Source organism: Pyxicephalus adspersus, chromosome 5, assembly GCF_032062135.1.
Source record: "Pyxicephalus adspersus chromosome 5, UCB_Pads_2.0, whole genome shotgun sequence".
NCBI lineage: Eukaryota > Metazoa > Chordata > Amphibia > Anura > Pyxicephalidae > Pyxicephalus > Pyxicephalus adspersus.
The window spans coordinates 84,905,920-84,931,256 of NC_092862.1; the positions used below are offsets into that span (position 1 = coordinate 84,905,920).

At 42.1% G+C, this 25,337-nt stretch overlaps 1 protein-coding gene across 2 annotated transcripts in view; it reads left to right on the forward strand.

Annotated features, from left to right (window-relative positions):
* Positions 1 to 1,353: 1,353 nt before the first annotated feature.
* ANKRD33B (ankyrin repeat domain 33B) overlaps positions 1,354 to 25,337 on the forward strand; it is a 175,091-nt gene continuing 151,107 nt past the window's right edge. The window contains exons 1-2 of one of the 2 annotated variants that reach the window (XM_072411973.1): positions 1,354 to 1,673; positions 2,187 to 2,751. In XM_072411973.1, coding sequence (XP_072268074.1) covers positions 2,191 to 2,751 — 561 coding nt within the window. In that variant the 5' untranslated portion in view covers positions 1,354 to 1,673; positions 2,187 to 2,190. The remainder of the gene's footprint in view (positions 1,674 to 2,186; positions 2,752 to 25,337) is intronic. The other variant, XM_072411972.1, reaches the window with a different exon arrangement.

Here is a 25,337-nt window from a genome sequence, read left to right on the forward strand (position 1 = left end):
GAAGGGAAGGGGTAAATGTTGAAAAATGTGTAAAAGGAGTAAAAAAAAAAACATTTTTTCCCCTTATAATAAAATGTTTATATTAAGTATAAACTGTGGTAACAAGCTTAAGGGCAGATGGTAAGCAAAAAAAGAGTCTTCCCTCGCAGGGGTAGTTGTCCACAAATAGAACAGTCCATAAACAAAAGTATACAGTCTCCTGGCTAACACAAACAAAATGCCTTTCTCTTGATGAATCCACAGACTGACCCACCATCAGGTAAACCTACAACCACACTGGTGGTGCTAATAGGCCTCGGGTCTCAGAAAAACGTGGGACCCCGAACTGTGAATCCTCCTTTCCAGTTCTTGTAGATTCCATATAAAAACAGTCACAGAACAGAACATTTAAACAACCAGCGGAGAAACTTAGAGGTTCCCTGTAGAAAACAAATCACCACTGGTTTTACTGCAGATATGATATCTGAGATTCTGTGGTCCTGCATATTGTCTGCCCAGCATTTTAGATAGTAACACAGATGATTTTTTGTCACTATGTTATACTTTTAAATGTTTTAAATGTCATGTGTTGACATGTTTTATTTGTTATTGCTCCCTGAGTTGTAAGTATGTTTCTATAATTAAAAATAGTTGAAAATGTACTTTTTAATTGAAGTACATTTTAAATTAGCTACTTTTTTACTTTACTTGAGTAGATTTTTAGACCAGTAATTTTACTTGTATTTAAGAAGAATTTTATCACAGTAATAGTATTTTTACTTGATTAGAAAGTCAGTCAAATGCATGTTATAATAGCGGGCAACGCACTTTCACAGTCACACACCACAACCCACATGCCATGCAAAATCCATGCTGCATTAGAAAGGGTCATATACACATTTCCATGAATTAAGGCACATTTTCGTTTATACATATTGCATTTCCTATGAGACATCTGTGCACTTTGACAATTGGCCACTAGATGACAGGACAAGTCATTGTTTTAATAGGAACTGAGATTCAAACACTTCTCAGAGAATTTTAGATAAATCAACAGGGAAATATTTTTAAATACAGCCCTATATGATGTATTTTTTTCACCCACCTTATTTTTACTGACACTCGAAAAATTATTAAAATGCAGATTATTACAAAAAGGTTAAAACTTAAATTTTTCAATTCAGTTTTTTGGATAGCTGTTTTATGGGGCACAAAAGGCCCAAGGACGAGTGTTACTATTATTTACAGATAAGCAGGTCCTTTACCTTTTATATAATAAATCCTATTACTTTTTCTTCACAGTAGAGTCGGGAATCTACTTAAAAATCTAATTTCCTAGATAGTCTTGTCTAAATGCGTGCTATATTTTTACGACATTTTAAGTCTTTCTTCTTAATTTCACTAAATATGTTTAGCTACCAGAAATTTACAGAAGTTCCCACCAGCTTGGATTCATGATTATATTTATGTTATACAATAACTGGCACTGACAGCTGCACATTTTCTATTTAAATCTCTTTTAAAACGTTCCCCTGATGTCAACGTACTAATCTGGATTCTCAATCTTCTCAGAAATGATGATCGGATTAGGCTTCAGGACTTTTCCAAATGTCTTTTCCCCCATTTAGCTAGCATGCATAAGGAACTATTACATGTTTGGTGCATCCATTCCTTGATATTTACTACACTCTAAGGTAAGCAATGTAGACATAACTTTTTTATCTTATATTAGGCTGAATTGCATTCCAGCTTTTTAAAAAGTAGGCATGTAGACAGTATTGTGATTATTCTGTTCTTTACGTTGTGTATTTACATTTAGCTTCTACTTGTGCCTCTTAAATATAAAAATAACAAATGAAAAAAAATGTTCTGTTTTGCAGGCAAAAGTGTTACCTATAAAAGCAAAATTACTGGGTTTTGCTAAACATCATTCAAAAGTGTGAACAATGTACTTTCATTTGAACATTTCATTTCTAACTGCAAAAAACAGAAAAGTTGCTACTTGACAAAATTTCCTAATGCAAAATAGGAAAACACTAAAATAAAGCTACAATACATATTTTATATTACTTAAAATATTAGTGAAATATATTTTGCAACCCAAGAACAGAAATAAATGTAAATGAAATGTCTGTAAAAAGATAATTCTTTTACATTTATAGAAAAAATCAACAAGTGTAAGTAATAGTTATTATTCTTTCATATAGATCAATGGTGCTTATATCTGGGATTTCAAATACAGGCAGCGAGGCGAGGACACCTAAGGAGAAATCAGAGGTTCAGTTTACTGTGGATAACAAAGATGGTAATGGCCTACTACAAGATGCAAACAGACTGGAAGAAAAACATAAACAGGATGGAGTGTCATGGCAGGGTACTGGAGACCCTCTGCCACAGCTCCTTGCAGTTGTTCCCTCCTTAAAGCAGTGCAGTAACAGGTGTACAAATTATTTGGATGAAGAGGAAGAGTGTGAAGAATATGACGACTTCTCAGAACTTTCTGACACAAGAAGCATTGCATCTGACGATTCATTTTATCCACTGGATGTTGAGACTAAGGGTTGGCATTATGGGGATGAAGTTGAAGACAGAGATCAGTATGAATTTTCGGATTGTGATGGGGACAGTTTTAGGAGTTTTGATAGCATGCCTAGTCCTGAACCTCTTTCTCTCTTTAAAGCCTGCAGTAGCAACAATGCAATTGTTTTAAAAGCTCTCATGCGTCAAGGCCTAACTGAAGAAGCTGTTTGTGAAACAGACAGAAACAACAGGGTGAGTTCAAATTATTTTATTCAGCTATTTAAATTTAGGAATGACTTGCTACTCATACGACCTGTTTAGGCCGATACTTGTCATTGACAAGAATGACAGAAATCCATCAGAGCAGCACAAAAGTAGTAATGTTTTGCCAAACTAAAAATAACATTCATTTTATATAAACATTTAGATTATATAACTGGCAAACGTAATATAGTAGATAAAAACTGATATTTACTGACCATTAGCCAAATATTTCTAGCAGTCAAGCATAAAAATCTGGCTTTTAATCTTTGCTAAGAGGTTCCACTGGATATATAAGTGAGACTATGGATCTTTTTTTTTTTCTTCTCTATTGTTTTCAAGAACAGTACCTTGGCAAAGCTACCTAAATTAAACTAGATGATGTATGATTTGATTTGACAGGTTATAATGTCCACCATATTTTAAAGCTGACCTTGAGCTTTGCCAGTCATCCATTACTTAATACCTGTTCTGAATTCGCTAACTCCAAATTTGCTGCATCTTCAGAAGATAGTGTGCAGCAAGTCAAATAGAGACCCCCTCATTATCAGACTATCAGATGTATATTCAACTTCATCCAGCCCTTTGCGCCCCAGTCATGGCAAATAAACTTTAGCTGAGCTTTGGCAGAGTTTTAACTTTTAATGACAAATGTTGAAGCTATAATATGTTTATGAAAGTTTTAATTGTACCTGAACCTAAAGGAAATGGGCTGGATTACTGCAATGAATGACAGTAATTTCTGTCCATTTACAGCCACAGAATAAAAAGTAAAGATATCAGTACCCACTTCAGGGATTTTTTTCTAATGCGTAGGTGGAATGTCTACTTTGTTCCTTCTACTTCAGGTGAGAAGGGGTAACATATCGGTGGTAATTTTAGATTACGATTGACAGAGTTCTGGTTTTCAATACTTACTGTATGCAATACTTGCCTTGTCCAGCTCATCTTTGCCAAAAAGCAGTCCAGCATTGCTCTACAATTAGCAGTTATTATACTATATGTTAGCCAGCAATTAACGTTAGACGGGTCATTTTTGCAGAAAGGCACAGGTAACGTCCCTTCTACAATAATCTCTCCTATCTGCCTGATCACTCCATGGAACTGTGCAACTCAGGTTTGGTTCCCAGGATACCCAGCAATGCCGGCTTCCTCTTGCTCTTGCTGGGAATGACTAAACTCCCAAGCACGTCGTCGATCAAAATGGATGAAGATTTCAAGGTGGAAGAAGGAGAGAAGAAAATGGTGGCACTGATGAAATGGGGACAGGTGAGTATAACGTGTTTAGTTCCACTTTAAAAGAGTCTTAGGGCCTGATTTATTAAAGCTCTCCAAGGCTGGAGAGAATACACTTTCATCAGTGAAGCTGTGTGATCCAGCAAACCTGGAATAGATTCATTCAATGTAATTTGCTATTTCTTAGCAAATGCTTTGAATCCTGGATCAGATCCATCCCAGGTTTGTTGGATCACCCAGCTTCACTGGTGAAAGTGTATTCTCTCCAGCCTTGGAGAGCTTTAATAAATCAGGGCCTTAAACTTTGCATCAGAATTTAGAAATTCAGGAATGTCAATGGTGGTTGGTGTACAGTAGAAAGAGTCATCAAGTTAAGTGCCAACCCTTGTCTAATGAGTAAGAAAAAAGAATTACAAAGAGAAAGCATTATAATAATTACACAGAACAATACCCAATATATAAACAAAAAAACATAACAGTTTCAAGTAAATCAGTCAAAATCCTTTCCTGTGATAACATTACATTGGCCCCAAAGGGGCGTTCTGTGCATACTGGAAAAACTCAACTCACGTCCAAAAAGGAATTTGTTGGTGTGTTTTTCAATTTGACCCAAAAACGGTTTCTAGACATCAAACATCTAATCAATCAAATACATTTCTTGCCATACATAATATTCCAGTCTCCAATCATATTGTTTGTGTTGATTGCTGTACCCGACGCGTTTCGCCCTAATAGGCTTCTTCAGGGGTATCGATTTATCAGCAAATTTTTGGCACTTGCAGTGATTGGGTCTAAATTAGTGAAAATTATGATCATATTGTATCATTTGTATAATTATATTAATATAATTTATGTACATAACTGGATCCACCAAGAAACAAACTATGGCCAGGTATCCCAGATTATTATCTGTGGTAGAAACCTATCAAGTTATTTGTAACACCATTTAGTGAATATATACATTTTTGTATAATGATATTTTGAGTATCAATATACTCATAATGTGTATTTTGGAGTATCATAAGTATAAATAATTATATGGAAAGAGAAAAAATAAATAAATTAAAGATATGTAGAAACTTACATGGTCTTGTATTAGGTATTATTAGGATAATGCCATCCCCAATAATAGGGACAGTAATTGCAACTTATCCAGTCAAAATCCCAATAGAGGTATTGATGGAGAGTGAATCTAAATACAGATAAAAAAATTTGCTGGTAGGTACTTAAAATGTATATTTGGTATGGCCACCAAAAGTTTTTTTGAGACTGACCTGTATAAAGGAACTTAGGACAAACAGTGTGAAACCTCCTGGCCTCTGTGCATAGGAGCAGGGGGTCCCAGGGACGCTGCCCCATTTAAAGGACGGTGTTCCTGGGACATCCCCTGGCTCCACGTGCAAACCGTTTGATGATGTAAGGCGGGCAGGCGGTGTCTTAGGCGTCATCTAGAATCAGGGGCGGAGGGCTAGTCCCCCAACGCTTATGCTCAGTGCTGCAGTCGGTCAGGAGACCTGCCGCAGCAAAGCATCCCCCTCTAAAAAGAAGGGGATATACGGGGAGATATAGACCCCGCCCCCAGACCGAAGGAGGGGTCAATATATAGAAGCCTCCAGGAAGATCCTGGGCGCTCCTGTCCCCGCAAGCCGGGCTGGACTGGGGAGAAACCCTCCACCGCCGATTAAAATTATAAATAGGAGGATAAAGAAAAAGGAGGGGGAGGGGGGAAGGAAAAAGGAAAGGGAGAGAAGAAGAAAGAAAGAAAGAAAGAAAGAAGAAAAGGGGGAGGGGGGAAAGAAAGAAGGGGGAGAACAAGTATACAGGAACCTGGGAGCGAAACACTAATTGTCACATATTAAGTGTTACCACATGATATGAACTTCTTTACCTCAATAAAACTGCAGATCTGTTACAGCATCTGTATAGAAAAATCACTGAAGATCATTAATTGTGAAATGCTGTAACTATAACAGCAAACATGGTACAATATCCATACAAACAGCGTAATACATAATACTATAATAAAGGAAAAACAAGAAAAGCAGAATACATAGATATTGTAGTTTGTCAGTAGAAAGGTAACATTGGTATACATATAAATATATCAACCATGAGTCTCATATATAAAATGAAAATTCCAAAGGGTTATTTGATAATGTGATATATTTAGAGCAATGCTTTAAAACTGAAAACGTCATTAAGACCGGGAAAGTAGTTTGCTTTTAGTAAGAATATCCTTTTCGTTTCTAGCTGTAAAAGTTTTTTTTATCATAATCACCTCCTCTGGGACTGGACGGTATTTGTTCCAGGGCGGCAAAAATAATACAGTGAATGTCAAAATTGTGTTCTGCCCCTACGTGATAACTAATAGGGTTGGTCATTTTGCCATTTCTAACGGAATATAAGTGTTCATAAATTCGTTTGCGAAATGGTATTTTAGTTTTACCCACATAGAATCTCCCGTAGGAACAAGTGATAAGATAAATCATTTCAGATGATTGACAGTTAACGTGATAATGAATTTTATATGTAGTACCATTAGGTAATGGAAGTGTTTGATTTTCATTAACATTGGTTACAAGAACCACATTTAAATGTGCCGTGTATTCTATCTTGTTCTGGGTTTATAGATTGAGGGTTGAAATAATTTATGACTAATGAGTCACATAATGAGTTTGATTTTTTGTATGTAATACAGGGTTTATCATATTCATTCTAGAATATTGCTGATCGTGGGATCGGAAGTGAGGATGTTACAATGTGTAGAAATCATTTGACGTATCGATTGATGGTGTTCATTAAATTTCATGATTAGAGGTAATTTGGGTTGAGGTCGTGGCAGTTTTGAAGATAAGTTCCTTAGGGTTTAATTTGAAGACTTTTTGGTATGTCCTTTTGAGATGTTTTTTTGCTGTAACCTCGAGTAATTAGTCTTTGACTGGGGGCTTTGGCTTCAATTTTAAAATCTGTCAGAAGTACAGTTCCTTCTGAGTTTTAACATCTGACTGTAGGGAATACTTTTAATCAAGGATTTGGGGTGGGCGCTTTTAGCATGGAGAATGGTGTTGCCTGCTGTCTCCTTTCTGTATAGTGTGGCAGTAATACGGTGGTCAGGGAGAATATTAATGAAAATATCCAAAAATGCTATCTGATGAGGGTTGATACACCATGTGAATTTGAGATTGTAGTCATTGTTGAGAAGTAGTTGTAACTACTTGTAGTTGCAAGTTGATCTAAATATTCTTGCACTGTATTTATAGAAAATATGTAGCTCCTATACCAGTCGTTGTGAAACGTGTGGAGTTTGGAAAGCTTCTGGGAGATAATAAAAATATATATCATTGTGATTAGAAGTGATAATAATGATAAAGCCAGAAGCTTTGGGAGCTCTGGAATAAACATTAAATGAGATTGTTGCTGATTAATTCTTTCTGGCTGTGCTTCACAACTGTTTTTGTGATTGTTTTTATTGATGTAAATAAAAAAGTCTATTTTTATCAATATTGTAATGTCTGAAAAATCCGTATGGATTTAGGAGAAAACTATAAACAAAAAAGAACTGGAAATTATTATCAATTTATTTTTGTCCCTTAGACTTTCTTGCTGTAACACAGATCAATAATGACATGAAGTAGAAGACCTCAAAAATGTTATGCTTGTTGACTGTTCTCTATGATACAGGGAACATATAGAAAAGTCAGTTGTTGCCTAAACACTACCCAGAAAATCTATCTTCTTTCTTTAAGTGGAACTCTCACTAAGGGATTATAAAAGTTTCCATTACTGAGCTCATTCTAAAGAATTACCTGAATGTGAAACACAATTTCTCCCTCTAGTTGTTTAAGTCACACGTCTGAAACAAACATTCATATAACTGATGAATACCTGGGCCTCATGCTCATTCTGGGTAGGTGTTTTAGAATGTATTAGTTTAGTGGTTTAGGTAGAGGATCAGAACATCACCCAGGCAAACAGTATGTTTTAGAAGCAGGTCAGCAATGGCAGTTTACATAATCTCTTAGTGATCCTCCTGAAAATAGCAATGCACTTAGTGCTTTAAGCCTTGAGCTGTATATATATATATATATATATATATATATATATATATTGTGTGAGATCCAAGGCCCTGTGCCTGTATTGCATTTTACAAGATTTGGAATGAGATTTAGTAATGTCTTAACTGTGCTGCTCACTGCTTTCCCAGGTAAAGAGAATGTTGTACTGTGGACCTGCAGTGCATGTCATTTTTTGTTTTTGCTACATAACTATTGTGGATCTGTGCATTCATCTCTCCTGCAGTTTCTTGGTCATTTACTTGAGCAGTCATCTGGTATTGGGGAAGAAGGGGGGTGGGGGTACAATACTGGTTATCAGTAGTGTTGGTCGAATAGCTCACTACTCGATTCGACCGCTATTTGGTCCAATAATGCATAATTATTTTATGGGGTGGTCAAGGGAACATGCCGGATTTTATACAGTCTCCGAGTAGAGGCAGAGAGGGACATGAGGGGATTCCTCTGGTCCAAAAATTAGCCACCAGGTTTCACCGCTCCGTTACAAGCCATACACAGGCTTCAGAGTACAGGCAGAGGTCTCTGAGGGGGGTCTTTCAGTCAAAAAATTAGCCAGCTAGACAGCTCTGTTATAAGTTACAAGTGAGAGGTGGCAGCAGCAGGAGGAGGAGGCGGTGGGCACTGAGACAGAGCGGGGACCGCATTGGTAACTGGCATCTAGAGCTGGGTGTAGTGCATCATCAATATTTATGAATGGCGTACTGACAGGTGGCAACAGTAGGAGGAGGAGGCGGTGGGCCCTGAGACAGATCGTGGACAGCTTTGGTAACTGGCATCTAGAGCTGGGTACTGGGCAGGCGGCATCAGTTACAGCATGAGCAGGAGGCTGTGGGCCCTGAGAAGGAGCAAGGACGGCATTAGAGGTTGAGGCCATCACCTATATGGAAAATGTAGAAGCTGTAGCTATTGGAGACATGAATTGATGAATGAGATTCCAATCTGTCCCTACCTACTATTTATCAAAACCACATGAAACGGAAAAGGCTTGGCGGGATCAGTGGGGAAAAAACACCCTGTTGAGCTTGAGTCTAGTCTGGCATCTAGAGCTGGGTACTGGGCAGTGGGCAGACGGCAGCAGTAACAGCATGAGGAGGAGGCGGGAGGCCCTGAGACAGAGCAAGAACGGCATTACAGCTTGAGGCCATCATCCTTTATTGACAGTGTAGAAGGTGTAGCTATTGGGATGAATGAGATTCCCACTGTCCCTACAGTGGCGGTGGGCCCTGAGACGTAGCGTGGATGGCTGTGTTACTCCTCCTGCACTTACTGCTGCCTGCCCACTGCCCAGTACCCAGCTCAAGATGTCAGACTAGACTCAAGCTCAACAGGGTCTTCTTTCCCCGGTGATTCCACCAAGCCTGTTCCCTTTCATGTGGTTTCGCTACATAGTAGGTAGAGACTGATTGGAATCTCGTTCATCCATTCATGTCTCCAATAGCTATGACACTGTCCATATAGGTGATGGTCTCAACCTCTAATGCCCTCTTTGCTCCGTCTCAGGGCCCACCGCCTCCTTCTCATGCTGTTACTGCTGCTGCCTGCCCAGTACCCAGCTCTAGATGCCAGTTACCAATGCTGTCCATGCTCCGTCTCAGAGCCCACCGCCTCCTCTTCCTGCTGTTCCTGCTGCACTCCCCAGGCTTAATCAATATGAGCCATCAGGATGCAGGTATACTTTCGATGAGCCAGCTGATTCAAGTGGGTGGCATTTTTTACCCTGGAGCGCAACTCGAAGCATAAGTGGAAGTGCATGTCAATCACATCCAATTGGTGCAAATCTGCCAGTGTGGTGCTGTAGAAATTCCCTTCTTTGATGTGCCAGCGCACATTAGGAATTGGGTACTCTAGCACTTAACCAGCTTTGAATCCAACAGATATGGACATGTTGCATATCACCAGACATTTGGGGCTCAGCACCTCGGTGAGCCGAAAAAAAAGGGGGTCCAGATTGGTTTTGTACATTTGCGGTGATTGCTCATAATACCTGATAACATCCTATATACACGAGTTGATGATGACAACGTCGGGCCATGTTGGAAGTTGGCCAGCACGCTCTCTATGTACTCCGAAGAAACACGGGTCAGGAAATAGAACCGTACAAGGTGGTGGTCAGTTCTGTAATGACGCACTTGGTGGTAAATTATGCCATTGTGCATTTCACCCAGAGATCCCCAAATGTGTCGTTTGCAAATGACATCTCACCCTTCCCTTTCAGCTGCTTCTCAGTCTGAAACTCATCATTCTGCAGTATTTTCACAAGATCCTTGTTGACGGATCTTTGAATGGAGTCTCCAAGGACGGCCACATACTTGTTGTGGAGAAGTCTTCGAACATCTGCAGAGCTCAATAACTTCATGGCTCAATGTGGTCATCCAGGACCTCTCGGTTCCCGTTAAATATACCGGTGTCTCCCATCTCATCCCTCTAACATATACAGAGGGACTGCTGTCCCACTTCCTAGTTCCGGGGTAACATGGCCTTCTACATTCAATCACAAATTTCAGATTAAACACTTCGGGATGTCAATAAAGATCCACTACACCCAGCTCTAGATGCCAGTTACTAATGCCTTCCACACTCCGTCTCAGGGCCTGCTATCGAGTGAAAGCACATGAAAGGAAACGGGGCTTGGCGGAATCAGTGGGGAAAGAAAACCCTGTGGAGCTTGAGTCTAGTCTGGCATCTAGAGCTGGGTACTGGACAGTGGGCAGGCAGCAGCAGTAATAGCAGGAAGAGTAGGTGGTGGGCCCTGAGTAGTGTGGATGACATTCTTAACTGGCATCTAGAGATGGGTACTGAGAGGAGGAGGCGGTAGGCCCTGAGACGGAGCAAGGACAGCATTATTGTTTGAGGCCATCACCTATATGGACAGTGTAGAAGTTTTAGCTACTGGAGACATTGCTGTGTAGGACACTGCCTTTTCCTATCTGCTAGCTGTAACTTTGTAAAATGCGGCATGGACATCCTCCTCCTCTTAACTGGCATCTACAGCTGGGTACTGGGCATGCGGCAGCAGTAACAGCAGGAGGAAGAGGTGGTGGGCTCTTAGACAAAGTGTGGATGGCATTAGTAACTGGAATCTACAGTAGGGTATTGGGCAGGAGGCAGCATCAGTAACAGCTGAAGAAGGAAGCAGTGGGCCCTGAGACAAAGTTTGGACAGCATTAGTAACTGGCATCTACAGCTGGGTACAGGGTACTGGGCAGGCGGCAGCAGTAACAGAAGGAGGAAGAGATGGTGGGCTCTGAGACAAAGTGTGGACGGCATTAGTAACTGTCATCTAGAGTAGGGTACTGGGCAGGTGTCAGCATCAGTGACAGCAGAAGGAGGAGGCGGTAGACCCTGAGACGAAGTTTTGACTGTACTAGCAAGTGGCATCTAGAGTAGGGTACTGAGCAGGCGGCAGCATCAGTTACAGCAGGAGGCGGTGGGCCCTGAGAAATGTGGTTGGCATTGTTAACTGGCATCTAGAGCTAGGTACTGGGAGGAGGCGGCGGTGGGCCCTGAGACAGAGTGTGGATGGCATTAGTATCTGGCATCTAGAGTTTGTTAGTGGGCAGGCGGCGGCATCATTTACAGCAGGGGAAGAGGTGGTGGGCTCTGAGACGAAGTGTGGATGGCAATAGTATCTGGCATCTAGAGTTGGGTATTGGGCAGACGGCAGCATCATTTACAGCAGGAGGAGGTGGAGGCGGTGGGCTCTGAGACAGAGTGTGGACGGCATTAGTATCTGGCATCTACAGTCAGGTACTGGGCAGGCGGCAGCATCAGTTACAGCAGAAGGAGGAGGAGGCGGTGGGCTCTGAGACAGAGTGTGGTTGGCATTAGTATCTGGTATCTGAAGTTTGTTAGTGGGCAGGCAGCAGCATCATTTAAAGCAGGAGGAGAAGGCGGTGGGCTCTGAGACGAAGTGTGGACGGCTTTAGTATATGGCATCTAGAGTTTGGTACTGGACAGGCGGCAGCATCATTTACAGCAGAAGGAAAAGGAGGCAGTGGGCTCTGAGATGGAGTATGGATGGCATTAGTATCTGGCATCTAAAGTCAGGTACTGGGCAGGTGGCAGCGTCATTTACAGCAGGAGGAGGTGGAGGCGGTGGGCTCTGAGATGGAGCGTGGATGGCATTAGTATCTGGCATCTACAGTCGGGTACTGGGCAGGCGGCAGCATCATTTACAGCAGGAGGATGAGGTGGTGGGCTCTGAGATGGAGCATGGACAGCATTAGTATCTGGCATCTAGAGTTTGGTACTTGGCAGGCGGCAGCATCATTTACAGCAGTAGGAGGAGGAGGTGGTGGGCTCTGAGACAAGGGGCCTGATTCATCAATGAAATGCGCATACGCTCACTGGTCAGCAACCTCTATTAGCGCGAGTCGGGCCCGAGTTCTAATGAACTCGCCTGCCGGTTTCCTGCAAAAATCTCGAATACGCCAATTGAGGCGATTAATTTTCAGCTGCGCGATTCAGAAGGAGATGTTATCCTTAACGATGAGGTGATAGCAATTGATTAGCGCACACCTGCGCCCTGTTCTGCACGCATCTCCAGTCCATTTTATAGGTCAGTTTGAATCTTAAATGTTGATGTTTTTTTTTTTTTTGTAAGTGTTACTTTTTTATGTTACATTCTACTCAATTTATAGTTACATTTGTTGCACTTTTTCTTTTGGTTGCAACACTGCAAACTAATTTCTATCAAGCTGGATATATACTAAATGGCACTTTCAAATATGTCATCACACAATAGTATGAGTGTAAAAAAACATGTGAACAAACATTTATGACCTGATAAAAATTTCATTCCGGTTTGACTTTTGAGAAATAAAAAATTTTGTAAGTAAGTAAATTTGCATTGATCACATGCATTGATGTGATTTTTTGTAATCCTCATGATTTTTAGCTTCATATGTTGCTGCAATGTTTTTGTGCCTGGTTTGTAATGCCAGTTTCTGTAGTTTAGCAATTCTTCAGCAATGTGTTGTCATTTTTTCCACAAGTATTGAGTACAAATGTCTGCATGGTTTCCACACCAAACTCCTACTTGACCCCCCTTGTTGCCTTTATCACATATTGGTATTTGAATGTATTATGTGCATATTCCTTTTCTGAATAAATTGTCATGATTTTATTTCTTTTTTTTGTTTTTTTTATAGCCTGACATGTTGATTTGTCCACACACAACTCCTGTGTTCATTTGTAGTTGTGTTATAGGTTTGTTGTCATTGTGCTGTGCTGCCTGATCTTAGCACTATTGTATACAAACACACTTCCACTTGCTGTCCAAACTGGTTGTCGATTAGTTGTCCACTGAGTTGCATACTCATTCTAACACACCTGATGATGATGATGGAAGGAGGTCCAGGTTGCCAAGCACAACATCAAAGCACATTGATTGCCAAGCTCACAAGCAGGGTCCCGCACGCAGAAATGAACAGATGTTGTATTGTTGCTTAACCTAATCCTCTTAAATACTGGAGTGTATGCATTATTTAAGCGTTTACACAAAACAAATAGTACTAGTATATCAAAGTTCCAAGGCCAAATCCACTTTGTGCCAAACCTTTTCTTGCTTTTCCATCCCTTCAGGGTGTTTTTGCAGATTTGAATGGCATTTTAGATTTTGGCCCACTTTATATAATTGACTTAAGCTGCGTACACGCGGCAAATTTTTCTCGCCCGATAATCGGTATCGGCCAATTATCGGGCGAAAATCTGCCGTGTGTACAGTCGGTCGTCGTCCATACTCCACTACGTCTTGTTCATGGTGTGGCAATAATGGATGCCCACCACCAACAGCAGCGCTTCTTGTTCTTGAGTCCGCAGCTAAAAACAAACTCATACTGCTTTGCTTGCCACCCCTGCCAAAGCTGCCCTTTCCTCTTTGGCCAGACAGTGTAGACATTTTTTTTGTGGCTTGACACCCTGCAAAATACTTTGTAGCTAATATGCTATATGAATATGTAAATTTGTACAGTAAATGGATTTTTTTTGGGGGGGAGGAAGGGGGCGGGTTGACACAAAAAATGCAAGTGCGCTGTGTGTGTTGTATGCAGCACTTTCCTTCAGTGGTGACGCTTGTAATATGCAGCACAGTATACAAACTATATACTGCAGTATACACTGCGTCTGTGTGTCTGTCTCTCAGTACAAGTGTGATACTGTGCACGCAGTCAGCGAGGGGACCCTGCCTCTGGCTGCGTGTATGTAACACACTTTATCTATCTATCAATGTATCTATCTATGTATGTACTTATCTGTCTATCTATCTATCTAGCTAACAATGAAACACTCCACCTATCTGAGTACAGTAGATTTCAGGACTGCGCTAATACATTACAATCCAACAATCTATCTGGCTAATAGTGTAAGTGTGACACAGTCTAACAAAGTAAAGCACTTTTTTTCACTTTGACAAAGCAAGCCAAGCAGCACAGAAAGGTTGTGATGCTAGCAAATCTCTGTCAGGAGTGGTAAATGCAGGCCTTATATAGGGCAATGGCTGCCTGTGTGGCATGGAGTGACAGACAGCCAATCGGCTGCCTGTCACAACAAACATGGAGGGGAGCATCCCTGCTGTTATTGGAAGGCCCTAGGCATCATGGGGGAGGTCCCTAGGCATTGTGGGAGGGTCAAATTCGGGGCTTCGAATCCAGCAAAATTCGGGTTGGGTCCACCCGATTTCGAACAACCATATTCAGGTCAAACATTAGAACAATGTTCTGGTGTTGTTGTTACGTGAATTCGAAGAACAACACTATCCACAAAGCCAGAAAAAATTCTGATGTAAGTGTCATCAAACTTGCTGAATATCCACAAATCTAGAAAAAATTTGTTTTTTCTCTAAAAAAAAAGACAGAGATTTTACTATGATCAAACTTGCTAAATATCCACAAAGTTAAAAAAAATATTGTCTTTCTCCCAAAAAAGACAGAGGTTTAAGTGTCATCCAACTTGCTTTATGTACACAAATCCAGAAAAAAATCTGTCTTTCCTTCAAAAAAAGACAGAGATTTAAGTGTCACCAAACTCACTATATATCCACAAATTTGGAAAAAAAATGTGTTTTCCCTCAAAAAAAGACAGAGGTTTTACTGTGATCAAACTTACTAAATATCCACAAAACCAGAAAAAAAATCTGTCTTTCTCTCCAAAAAAGACAGAGATTTTACTGTGATCAAACTTGCTAAACATCCACAAAGCCAGAAAATTTTCTGAAGACTGTTTGATACAGGTGCATTTTTGCCCAAATAAGTTAAAGATAAGTGGTAGACGCAGGGGAAGGCATGGCATTGGGCGACCGAAAAAAATCTGTCTTGCTCTAAAAAGAAAAGGCAGAGATTTAAGTGTCATCATACTTGCTATATATCAACAAAGCCAAAAAAAGATCTGTCTTTCTCTAAAAAAAAGGCACAGATTTAATTGTCATCAAACTTGCTATATATCAACAAAGGCAGAAAAAATTCTCTTTAAAAAAAAGACAAAGATTTTACTGTGATCAAACTTGCTAAATATCCACAAAGCCAGAACAAAAATTCTGTCTTTTGCTCAAAAAAAGACGTGTGTTTAGACGATGTTTAGGTGTCATCAAACTTGCTATATATACACAAATCTAGAAAAATTTCTGTCTTTCTCTCAAAAAAAGACAGATTTAAGTGTCATCAAACTTGCTATATATCTACAAATCTAGAAAAAATTGTCTTTCTCTCAAAAAAAAGACAGAGATTTAAGTGTCACTAAACTTGCTACCGTATTTTTCGGACCATAAGACGCTCCGGACTATAAGACGCACCAGGTTTTCCGCACAAGGGAAAACAAGAAAAAAAAAATTGATTTGATTTCCCCTGAGATCCAGCGTGCGGCACTTGTGCCCGCCCACGAAGGCGGCGCCGATCGGCATTCATCAAATCAATCGGCGCCGCCTTCGTGGGCGGGCACAAGTGCCGCACGCTGGGACACAGGGGAACACAGAGGAGGAACACAGACACTGGCTGCTGTCAGCCTCTGTCTGTTTTCCTCCTGTGTTCCCCTGAGATCCAGTGTGCGGCACTTGTGCCCGCCCATGAAGGCGGCGCCGATCGGCATTCATCAAATCAATCGGCGCACCTTTGTGGGCGGGCACAAGTGCCGCACGCTGGGACACAGGGGAACACAAAGGAGGAACACAGACACTGGCTGCTGTCAGCCTCTGTCTGTTTTCCTCCTGTGTTCCCCTGAGATCCAGCGTGCGGCACTTGTGCCCGCCCATGAAGGCGGCGCCGATCGGCATTCATCAAATCAATCGGCGCACCTTTGTGGGCGGGCACAAGTGCCGCACGCTGGATCACAGAACAGGCAGAGATCGGCGCAGCCGGGGACCGGCGGGGACACAGGTAAGTAAAAAAATATGCCCCTGTACCTCTGCATTCGGACCATAAGATGCACCCTGATTTTCCCCCCACTTTAGGAGGAAAAAAAGTGCGTCTTATGGTCCGAAAAATACGGTATATATCCACAAATCTAGAAAAAATTAGTTTTTTCTCTAAAAAAAAGACAGAGATTTTACTGTGATCAAACTTACTAAATATCCACAAAACCAGTAAAAAGTCTGTTTTTCTCTCAAAAAAAGACAGAGGTTTAGGTGTCATCTAACTTTGCTATATATACCTAAAGCCAGAGAATTTTCTGAAGACTGGTACAGGTGCATTTTTGCCCAAATAAGTTAAAGATAAGTGGTAGACGCAGGGGAAGGCATGGCATTGGGCGACCTGTGGCATAATAGCAGAGCACAGAGACCGCAGCAGCGGTCTGTGTGTGAAGCTGGCGTGCTGACAAGTGAGTGGAGAGGTAGACTTCCGGGAGTCTCCTCCATATAAGGTGTGGGAGGCAGCGTTCCAGAAGTCTGTCTCTGCCTAAGGGAAATTACTGACGTGAGAGAACGTCAGGACCTGTGGGCGTTGTCGCGGATGGGAGGCATTCCCTGAAGGGTTCCTCTCATCCAGAAAACGCCCACAGAGGTGGGGGTGATTTTGTGTTAGCAGGATCAGGCTGGGTCAGTGCCCTGACAGAGGGCATCCGTGATGTGCAAACAGGGCACAGCGAGCCCGTCATGCGGGGACTTAAAGTGAGCAGGATCGGGATTACCCCCCCCAGCTTTGTGCTGCATCGATAAAATATCGATGCCCCCGTCCCCGATGATGAAGGATGAAGGAGCTCTGGCAGCGAGCCAGATATGTAGGAAGAAAACTAATGATGATAAAAATCCTATTATAGATATTATAGTTATAGTAACTGGACATTATCACATACATATTAGGTTCAAAAGTAACGGTGTCTTTAAATCCACATATTGTTAACATGATGGTCAAAAACATATTATAGATATTATAGTAGTATTATAGTGACTGGAAATTATCACATACATAATCAAATATTGGCAGTTAACATATCATATAGTATGATTCTAGACATAGTAAAAATAGCATTCCTAGACTGTAAGTATCCAAGGTGTACGGAATCAGGTGTGAAAAATTGTTTGAAGCTAAACATTTTGTTTAGTCCTGGAAAATGGTTTGCTCTTAGGGTGAAAATCCATTTCATTTCACATTGGAGAAGAATACTATCAAAATCACCCCCTCTAGTGTTGGGGGTGATTTCATCCAATGCTGTATATTTGATACAATTGGTACCGAATTTGTGTTCCATTCCAACATGGAATCTAATAGGTGTGACCATTTTTCCATTCCTAATAGAATATATATGTTCATAAATGCGTTTTTTGAAAGGCCTTTTTGTTTTGCCTACATGAAAACGGCCACAAGAGCATAAGATGAGGTATATGACCCCTGATGATGAACAGTCGACATGGTATTTGAGTTTATGTGTAGAACCATTGGGAAGTACTAATGTAGAATTTTTGTGAAGCCAGCTACATTGTCCACAATGGCCACATGGATATGTACCATGGGGTTTAGGGTCTAGTTCCATGTCTTTGTATGAGGTGTAATGACTATGCACAAGAGAATCTCTCAGAGAACTTGTCTTTCTATAAGTAATCAAAGGTTTGGTGCCCAAATAGGTGCGAATATTGGGATCAGTGTTTAGAAATCATTCTCTGAACACTTTGATGATGTTGATTGAATTTTGTAATAATGGGAATTTTAGGCCTAGTGGGGGAAGAAGGTCCTTGTTGTTGCTGACAGATGGACAACCAGGCACAGAGTGGGACGCTACCTGTCCTTCACAGCTCACTGGGTGGCCTTGAATAGCTCAGTGGGCAGTAGTCTGCAAGAGGCATTACAACACCTGGTACACCCGCCGAGGGGTGTGGTGGGAAAGCATGGGTCACCCCAGTCCTCTCCCTCCTCCTCCTTCATCTTCATTCCTTCTACTGGCAAACCCTCTCCTTTCAACACTCCTCCTGAATGGGCAGCAGCAGAAGACACTGTGGTTAAGGGGGCATGCCACTACAACTCCCTCAACCACACGCATTGCCAGGCAGTGCTGAAACTGGTGTCCTTGTGGGCGAAAAGTTACACTGCCAGAGAACTCTTGTCTGCTTTGCACAGAGAGGTTGATGCTTAGCTGACGCCCTCCCGGCTCACAACAGGCAATGTAGTGTGTGACAACGGGGTCCTGCTTTGCGCACCTACTGAACTTGGTGGTGCAAAAGTTCCTCCGCACGTACCTAGGACTGCAAAACTTACTGAGACAGGCTCGCTCCATCTGCAACCATGTCTGCCGATCCCCTACTGCCGTCGTGGCACTTAGCAAGATCCAGCGCCAACAGAGTCTGCCACCGCATAGACTCATTTGTGACACTATAACTAGATGGAACTCCACCCTGCACATGCTCCAGCGTCTGTGTGAGCAAAAGATAGCCATCCGCCATTACTTTAGAGGCAACGCTGCCCTTGGTACAGCCACACAACTGAGCTATTTTAGCAGTGACCAGTGGCTGCAGTGGGAGACCCTATACAAGGTACTGGCCCCCTTTGAAAAGGCCACAAACCTTGTGAGTCGAGAGCGGTCAGGCTGGAACAATGTCATACTCATCATCTTTCTGCTTGTGTGGGCTGATAGAAAGTGGCGATGGGAGAGGTGGGGAAGAAATGTGGGAGGAGAATGAGGGTGACATTACACTCCATAGCACACACCCAGCATCAGGAGGAGCAAGAAGGGACAATGGCCATCATCATGAGTTTCAAGAGGAGAAGGAGGAAAATGATTATGATGATGATGAAGAAAAGGTGAGCCACCCGAGCAGAATACTATGCGACCCGCTGTGTCAGGAGTTCTGCTCACCACATTCCACACAGGATCTCAAGTGGACACCGCCTCTACAGCATCTTCCTGTAGTGGTTGCAGCAGCAGCAGCATCAGCAGTAAAGCCAGCATGCATGCACACATCCAAAGTGTAGGCCAAGACGGGGGATTTTCTGGATGCCTGGCAAAACCTGATGCGGTCACTTCAAACAAATGAAGTGCAGAGGCATAACCATCGAGAACAGATGAAGCGCATGGTGCACGATTGGTGGCTCTTTTCTGGCTGGTGGTGGTGGTGTTGACGACAGCAGTTATGAGGAGGATGCCTGTCCTGACAAAACCCCCAGTACTGCCACATTGATAGGTACCATTGTCTTTGCCTAATTTTTAAGCTACGTATTGTAAGATTGAGGGTTGACATTCATGTCATCTGCTTCATGATGAAAGCTAGCAATATCGTCTACCTTACTCCTGCTTCTGGCACCACAGACCACAGCAATAAATAGTGCTGGCGCTCAAAACATCTTTGTCTGTCCCTTCTACTTTCAATCCCAAATTTCAGATTACACACTTGCATTACACACTTTGGGGTGTCATTGACGATGCACTACACCCGGCTTTAGATGCCAGTTACTAATGCCGTCCATGCTCTGTGTCAGGGCCCACCCCCTCCTCCTCATGCTGATGCTGCTGCCGCCTGCCCAGTACCCAGCTCTAGATGCCAGTTACCAATGCCATCAACACTCCGTCTAAGGGCCTACCGCCTCCTCCTCATGTGTTACTGCTGCTGCATCAACACTCCGTCTAAGGGCCTACCGCCTCCTCCTCATGTGTTACTGCTGCTGCCTGCCCAGTACCCAGCTCTAGATGCCAGTTACTAATGCTGTCCTTGCTCTGTCTCAGGGCCCACTGCCTCCTTCTCATGCTGTTAGTGCTGCTCCCTGCCCAATACTTAGCTCTAGATGCCAGTTACTAATGCCGTCTACACTCCTTCTCAGGGCCTACTGCCTCCTCCTCAAGCTGTTACTGCTGCTTCCTGCCCAGTACCCAGCTCTAGATGCCAGTTACTAATGTCGTCCACACTCTGTGCCAAGGCCCACCGCTTCCTCCTCCTGCTGTTACTGTTGCCGCCTGCCCAGTACCCAGCTCTAGATGCCAGTTAACAATGCCGTCCACATTCCGTCTCAGGGCCCACTGCCTCCTTCTTATGCTGTTACTGCTACTTCCTGCCCAGTTCCCAGCTCTAGATGCCAGTTAATAATGCAAACCTTGCTCTGTCTAAGGGCCCACCGCCTGTTCCTCCTGTTGTTACTGCTGCTGCCTGCCCAGTACCCAGCTCTTGGTGCCAGTTACCAATGCCATCCACACTCCTTCTCAGGGCCCACCGCCTACTCTTTCTGCTGTTGCTGCTGCTGCCTGCCCAGTAAACATCTCTAGATGCCAGTTACCAATGCCATCCATACTCCGTCTCAGAGCCCACCGCCTCCTCCTCCTGCTGTTGCTGCTGCCACCTGTCAGTACTCTGTTCACTAAAATTGTACACTTCTGGGTGGCATTGACGATGCACTATACCCAGCTCTCCATGCAAATGCAGTTTCCCTGGTGACAGCAGACCAGAGGCCACACATTGCCACTGCTCTTGCTGACCCACAATCCGCCTTCATTCTTTTGCCTAATGTCACCGCACTACTTGTCCACAACTTTATGGGTCATGCAGATCATGATGCCAGCTAGCAATTATTTTTTAATAAACAGGATTAAAAAAAGCAAATTGAAATTAAATTCAATAGGGGTGAGTACATTTTTACTGCTGTTTTGATGGCAGAGACTGGGTTGAATTCACGCTTTCTCAATGTTCTAATGTTTATGCTGCCTTCTGGACACTCAATCACATAAAAATCTTATATGCCTGCTGTGACATTGCCTGCCATTTTCTGGAAAACTAAAAGGTCTTTTGGAACTTTTATTTTTTCCATATTGTCACTGTTCTCCTACACTCACCTAGCAAATTTGGTGGCTCTAACTTGAATAGGGGCTTTGCTATTAATGTTTAAAGTCGTCCCATTGATTTTAATGAAATTCGCGAAATCGATTCGAAATTTTTGCGAGACTATCAGAGGCCTTCTCACTCATCCGTAATCAATATACATATAAACAATCTTGAGGTGCAACAGGGTCAATAAGTTTAGAAAAGTCTGATGAAATAGAAAAATGAGTGTGGAGGCATATGACAGCCTAATATCCTATTATGTAACTGCAAATATCAGGTCTTTGCAATTCTTAAAACTGTTTTTTCTTTTAGTGAGAAGGCAGACGTGATGGCAGAGACAAGCAAGTTTCACGTCGTTAGAGTTACGGCCGTCATGAAGTTTTTCTTTCTCCAGGGAAAGTCAGCAAAGGACATTCACACTGAGATGTCACAAAACCTGGATATCTCTTTTCAAGACTGGGCATTTCACCATTGAAGATGAGCCCCCCCAACCTCAACTGATCTGGCAACCTGCGATGCTGTCCATGAGCTGATTATTGAGGACCAGCGAATATCCGCAAAAAAGATAGCCCAGATACTTGACATCTCACGGGAGCGTGTTGGGTTTGTTATCACCACTATCCTAGACATGCGCAAACTTTCAGCGAAGTGGGTGCCGAAATGTTTGAACAGTGATCAGAAGAAGGAACGAGTTGAAACATTCAAAGCCGTTTTGGCCTATTTTGAAGCTGCACAGGACTTTTTAGCCAGGTTAGTGACTGAGGATGAAACCTGACTCCACATCTATGATCTTCACACCAAGGAACAGTCAAAGGAATGGTGCCACAGTGGGTGCCCGTGGCCGAAGAAGTTCTGAACCCAAAAATTGGCCAAAAAAGTCATGGCATCCGTTTTCTGACAGTATTCTGTTGGTGGGCTACCTACCTCTAGTATCATCTGACAGTATTATGCTAACCTCCTGGACCAGTTGAAGGAGGCAATTAAGACAAAACACTGTGGAAAATTGACCAAAGGGATCCTTTTTTTTTTTGCAGGACAATTCACCTGCGCACACTTCCAACATGGCTGCCAAATTGAACCTCCTGGGTTTCCAATTGGTCCACCATCCCCCCTACTCAACCTAACCTGGCCCCTTTGGACTATCATCTGTTCCCGAATTTGAAGAAACAATTAAAGGGACAATGTTTTGGGGACATTTGTGACATCTGTCAAAGATGCTGCTGAGATCTGGTTTGCAGCCCAATCAAAGGACTTTTATTTGAATGGTCTAGAAAAGCTGCAACTATGCTGTACCAAGTGCATCAGTCTCAGCGGGGAATATGTTGAATAAATGTGTTATTTCATAACTCTGGCTCTCTTCTTTCTGAGCAAAGCCAGGAACTTCTCAGCAAATGATGAATTGAAATCTACAAGCAGACTTGGATGTATTGTTTACTTGGGCAGCCAAATGGCAAATTACATTTATTATAGTTAAATGTAAAGTTATGCATTTGGGGGCTAACAACATGCATGCTTCATATTGTCTAGGGGGAAAACATTTGGGGGAGTCAGAAAGGTTTTTTGCTTGTATCAAAAGCAAAATAGACAGCAGAGATCAAAACATAACCCTGCCCTGTACAAAGCATTGGTCAGACCACATACGGAATATGCAGTCCAGTTTTGGGCACCAGTTCACAAAAAGAACATTGTGGAGTTAGAGAGTGCAGAGAAGGGCAAATAAACTATTAAAAGAAACTCCACTGTGAAGAGAGATTAGCTGAACTGAATCTATACTCCCTGGAGAAGAGACGTTTAAGGGGGATATGATCACCTTGTATAAATATATAAATGGTCCATATAAAGAACTCTATTCCCAATTATTCATTATTCAATTATCATTACAAAAAACAAGAGGGCACTCTTTGCATCTGGAGGAAAAGAAGGGATTCTTCACTGTAAGGTCTGTGAAAATGTAGAATCGGCTCCCTTAGGAAGTAGTTTCAGCAACTACTGTAGATTGCTTTAAGAAAAAGTTGGAGGTTTTTCCAGAAGCACAGAATATAACTGGGTATAAAAGCTTTAAAGTAAAAGACTAAAGTAAAGGACTGTATATCCAGTAAAAGTAAAGGACTGTAGATCCAGAGAACATCTGTTTGCCTCATGGAATGAGGAAGGAATTTTTTTTCCCTGTTGAAGCAAATTGTACCGGGGTTTTTTTTGCCTTCCTCTGGACCAACTATGTCCATAGGGTTTTATATCTGGGATATGTTAATTTCCCTAGTGGTTGAACCTGGTGGACTTATGTCTTTTTTCAACCTAACCTACTATGCAACTATGTAACTATGATCTGAAAACATTCTCTGTCATTTTGGCCTGCTGGGGATCCCTGACCCTGCTGCTTCCTCAGTGCTTATCTCTTTCTGATAACAATAATACATTTAAAATATAATTTTATTTACATACACCTCCACTTATATGAGACATATTGAATGATAGACTAAAGCTGCGTACACACTTGGAATAATTATCGTTGGAAACGAACGACTAACGTCCGATCGTCCGAGAATTGTTAACAAAAAAGTGCACAACAACACTAACGAACGAGGATTGCCGCTGGAAACGAACGACCGGCCCAGCGGATCTTATTGAGCAACGATCCTTTATTATCTATTGTGTGTACGGTCGTTCAGTGATCGTGGATGGTTCTGCAGTACACTTTCTCCGTTACATGTTACTTCCTGCATCGTTCAAAGATCATATCTAGGGTGTGTACACTATTGGTGGATTATATTTGAAAAATCATATTTTTACAACATGTACAGAATTGTGCACAATACGATCGTTCAAAATAATTGTGCATAATCGTTAGTCGTTCATTTTCTAACGATAATTATTGCAAATGTGTACCTAGCTTTAAGGTCAGTGCCAAGGTTGTTAGCAGGGTGCATAACAATACAGGTTAAAAAGATTAAAGATTTTTAAATAAACATATATAAATAAATGTTAAAACTTGCATGAGATTTTAGTGATTGGATTTTCATATATTTTATGCCTTTGCACCGCTACATGTTCATGTAAGAGGTAATGTAAGAATTATTCATCAGAGTGGTTTTAGGAATGTATAAACTGGGTGGTTGCCCCGTGCACTGGATTTTTGCTAAGAAAGTTTGCCAGTTTTTTAATATTAATTTACTTTTAATTAAACTTTCAATATTTTTTTTGCTGTTTTGCCAATTTTAGGAATCTTGGACAGTCTGTATTTATTTTTCAAAAAGAACTACCTCTAATTGTGTTGTTGGTAGTGGTACTGTGGTGATAAGTGATAGTGATAAAATTACTGCTTCATAACAGAAACAGGTGGCTGGAGCAGGTCACCAATACAGGATTGGTTCATTTTAGTGCATGTCAAGTGATCACATCTGGTCACAGCATTAAATGCGCTTTCCAATGGCCACAACCTCCCCCAAGACACACTAGCAGCCCACATATCGGTCATACTCAAACCAGAAAAGACCCCCTCTGTTCCAGCTATAGACCAATATCCTTGCTTAACAGAGACTTCTGTTCACTGGAATATTGGCACATAGGCTGGCCCCGTTGCTGAATGACATTGTCCATCCCGACCATAGCGGATTTCTCCCACTAAGGGAAGCCAGGGACAATGCGATACGCACATTGGTTGTCATTGACTACGCACATAACCACAGAATCCCCCTGATGCTCCTCTCCACAGATGCAGAGAAAGCGTTCGACCGGGTAGACTGGACGTTTCTCCATACCACTCTGGCACACATGGGCCTTCCCCCTCATATCTGGATTTGGTCATTATATTCCTCCCCTAGTGCTAGAGTGCAGGTCAATGGCGAGCTTTCGCCGCCATTCTGCATTGCCAATGGGACGAGACAGGGTTGCCCCCTGTCCCCCCTACTGTTTGTGTTGACCCTGGAGCCCCTCTTATGCTTGATCCGCACTAATGAGGACATTAAAGGAGTAAAGATTGGGTCAAATGAACACAAAGTAGCTGCCTATGCAGATGACTTACTTTTCTATGTCGCTGTTCC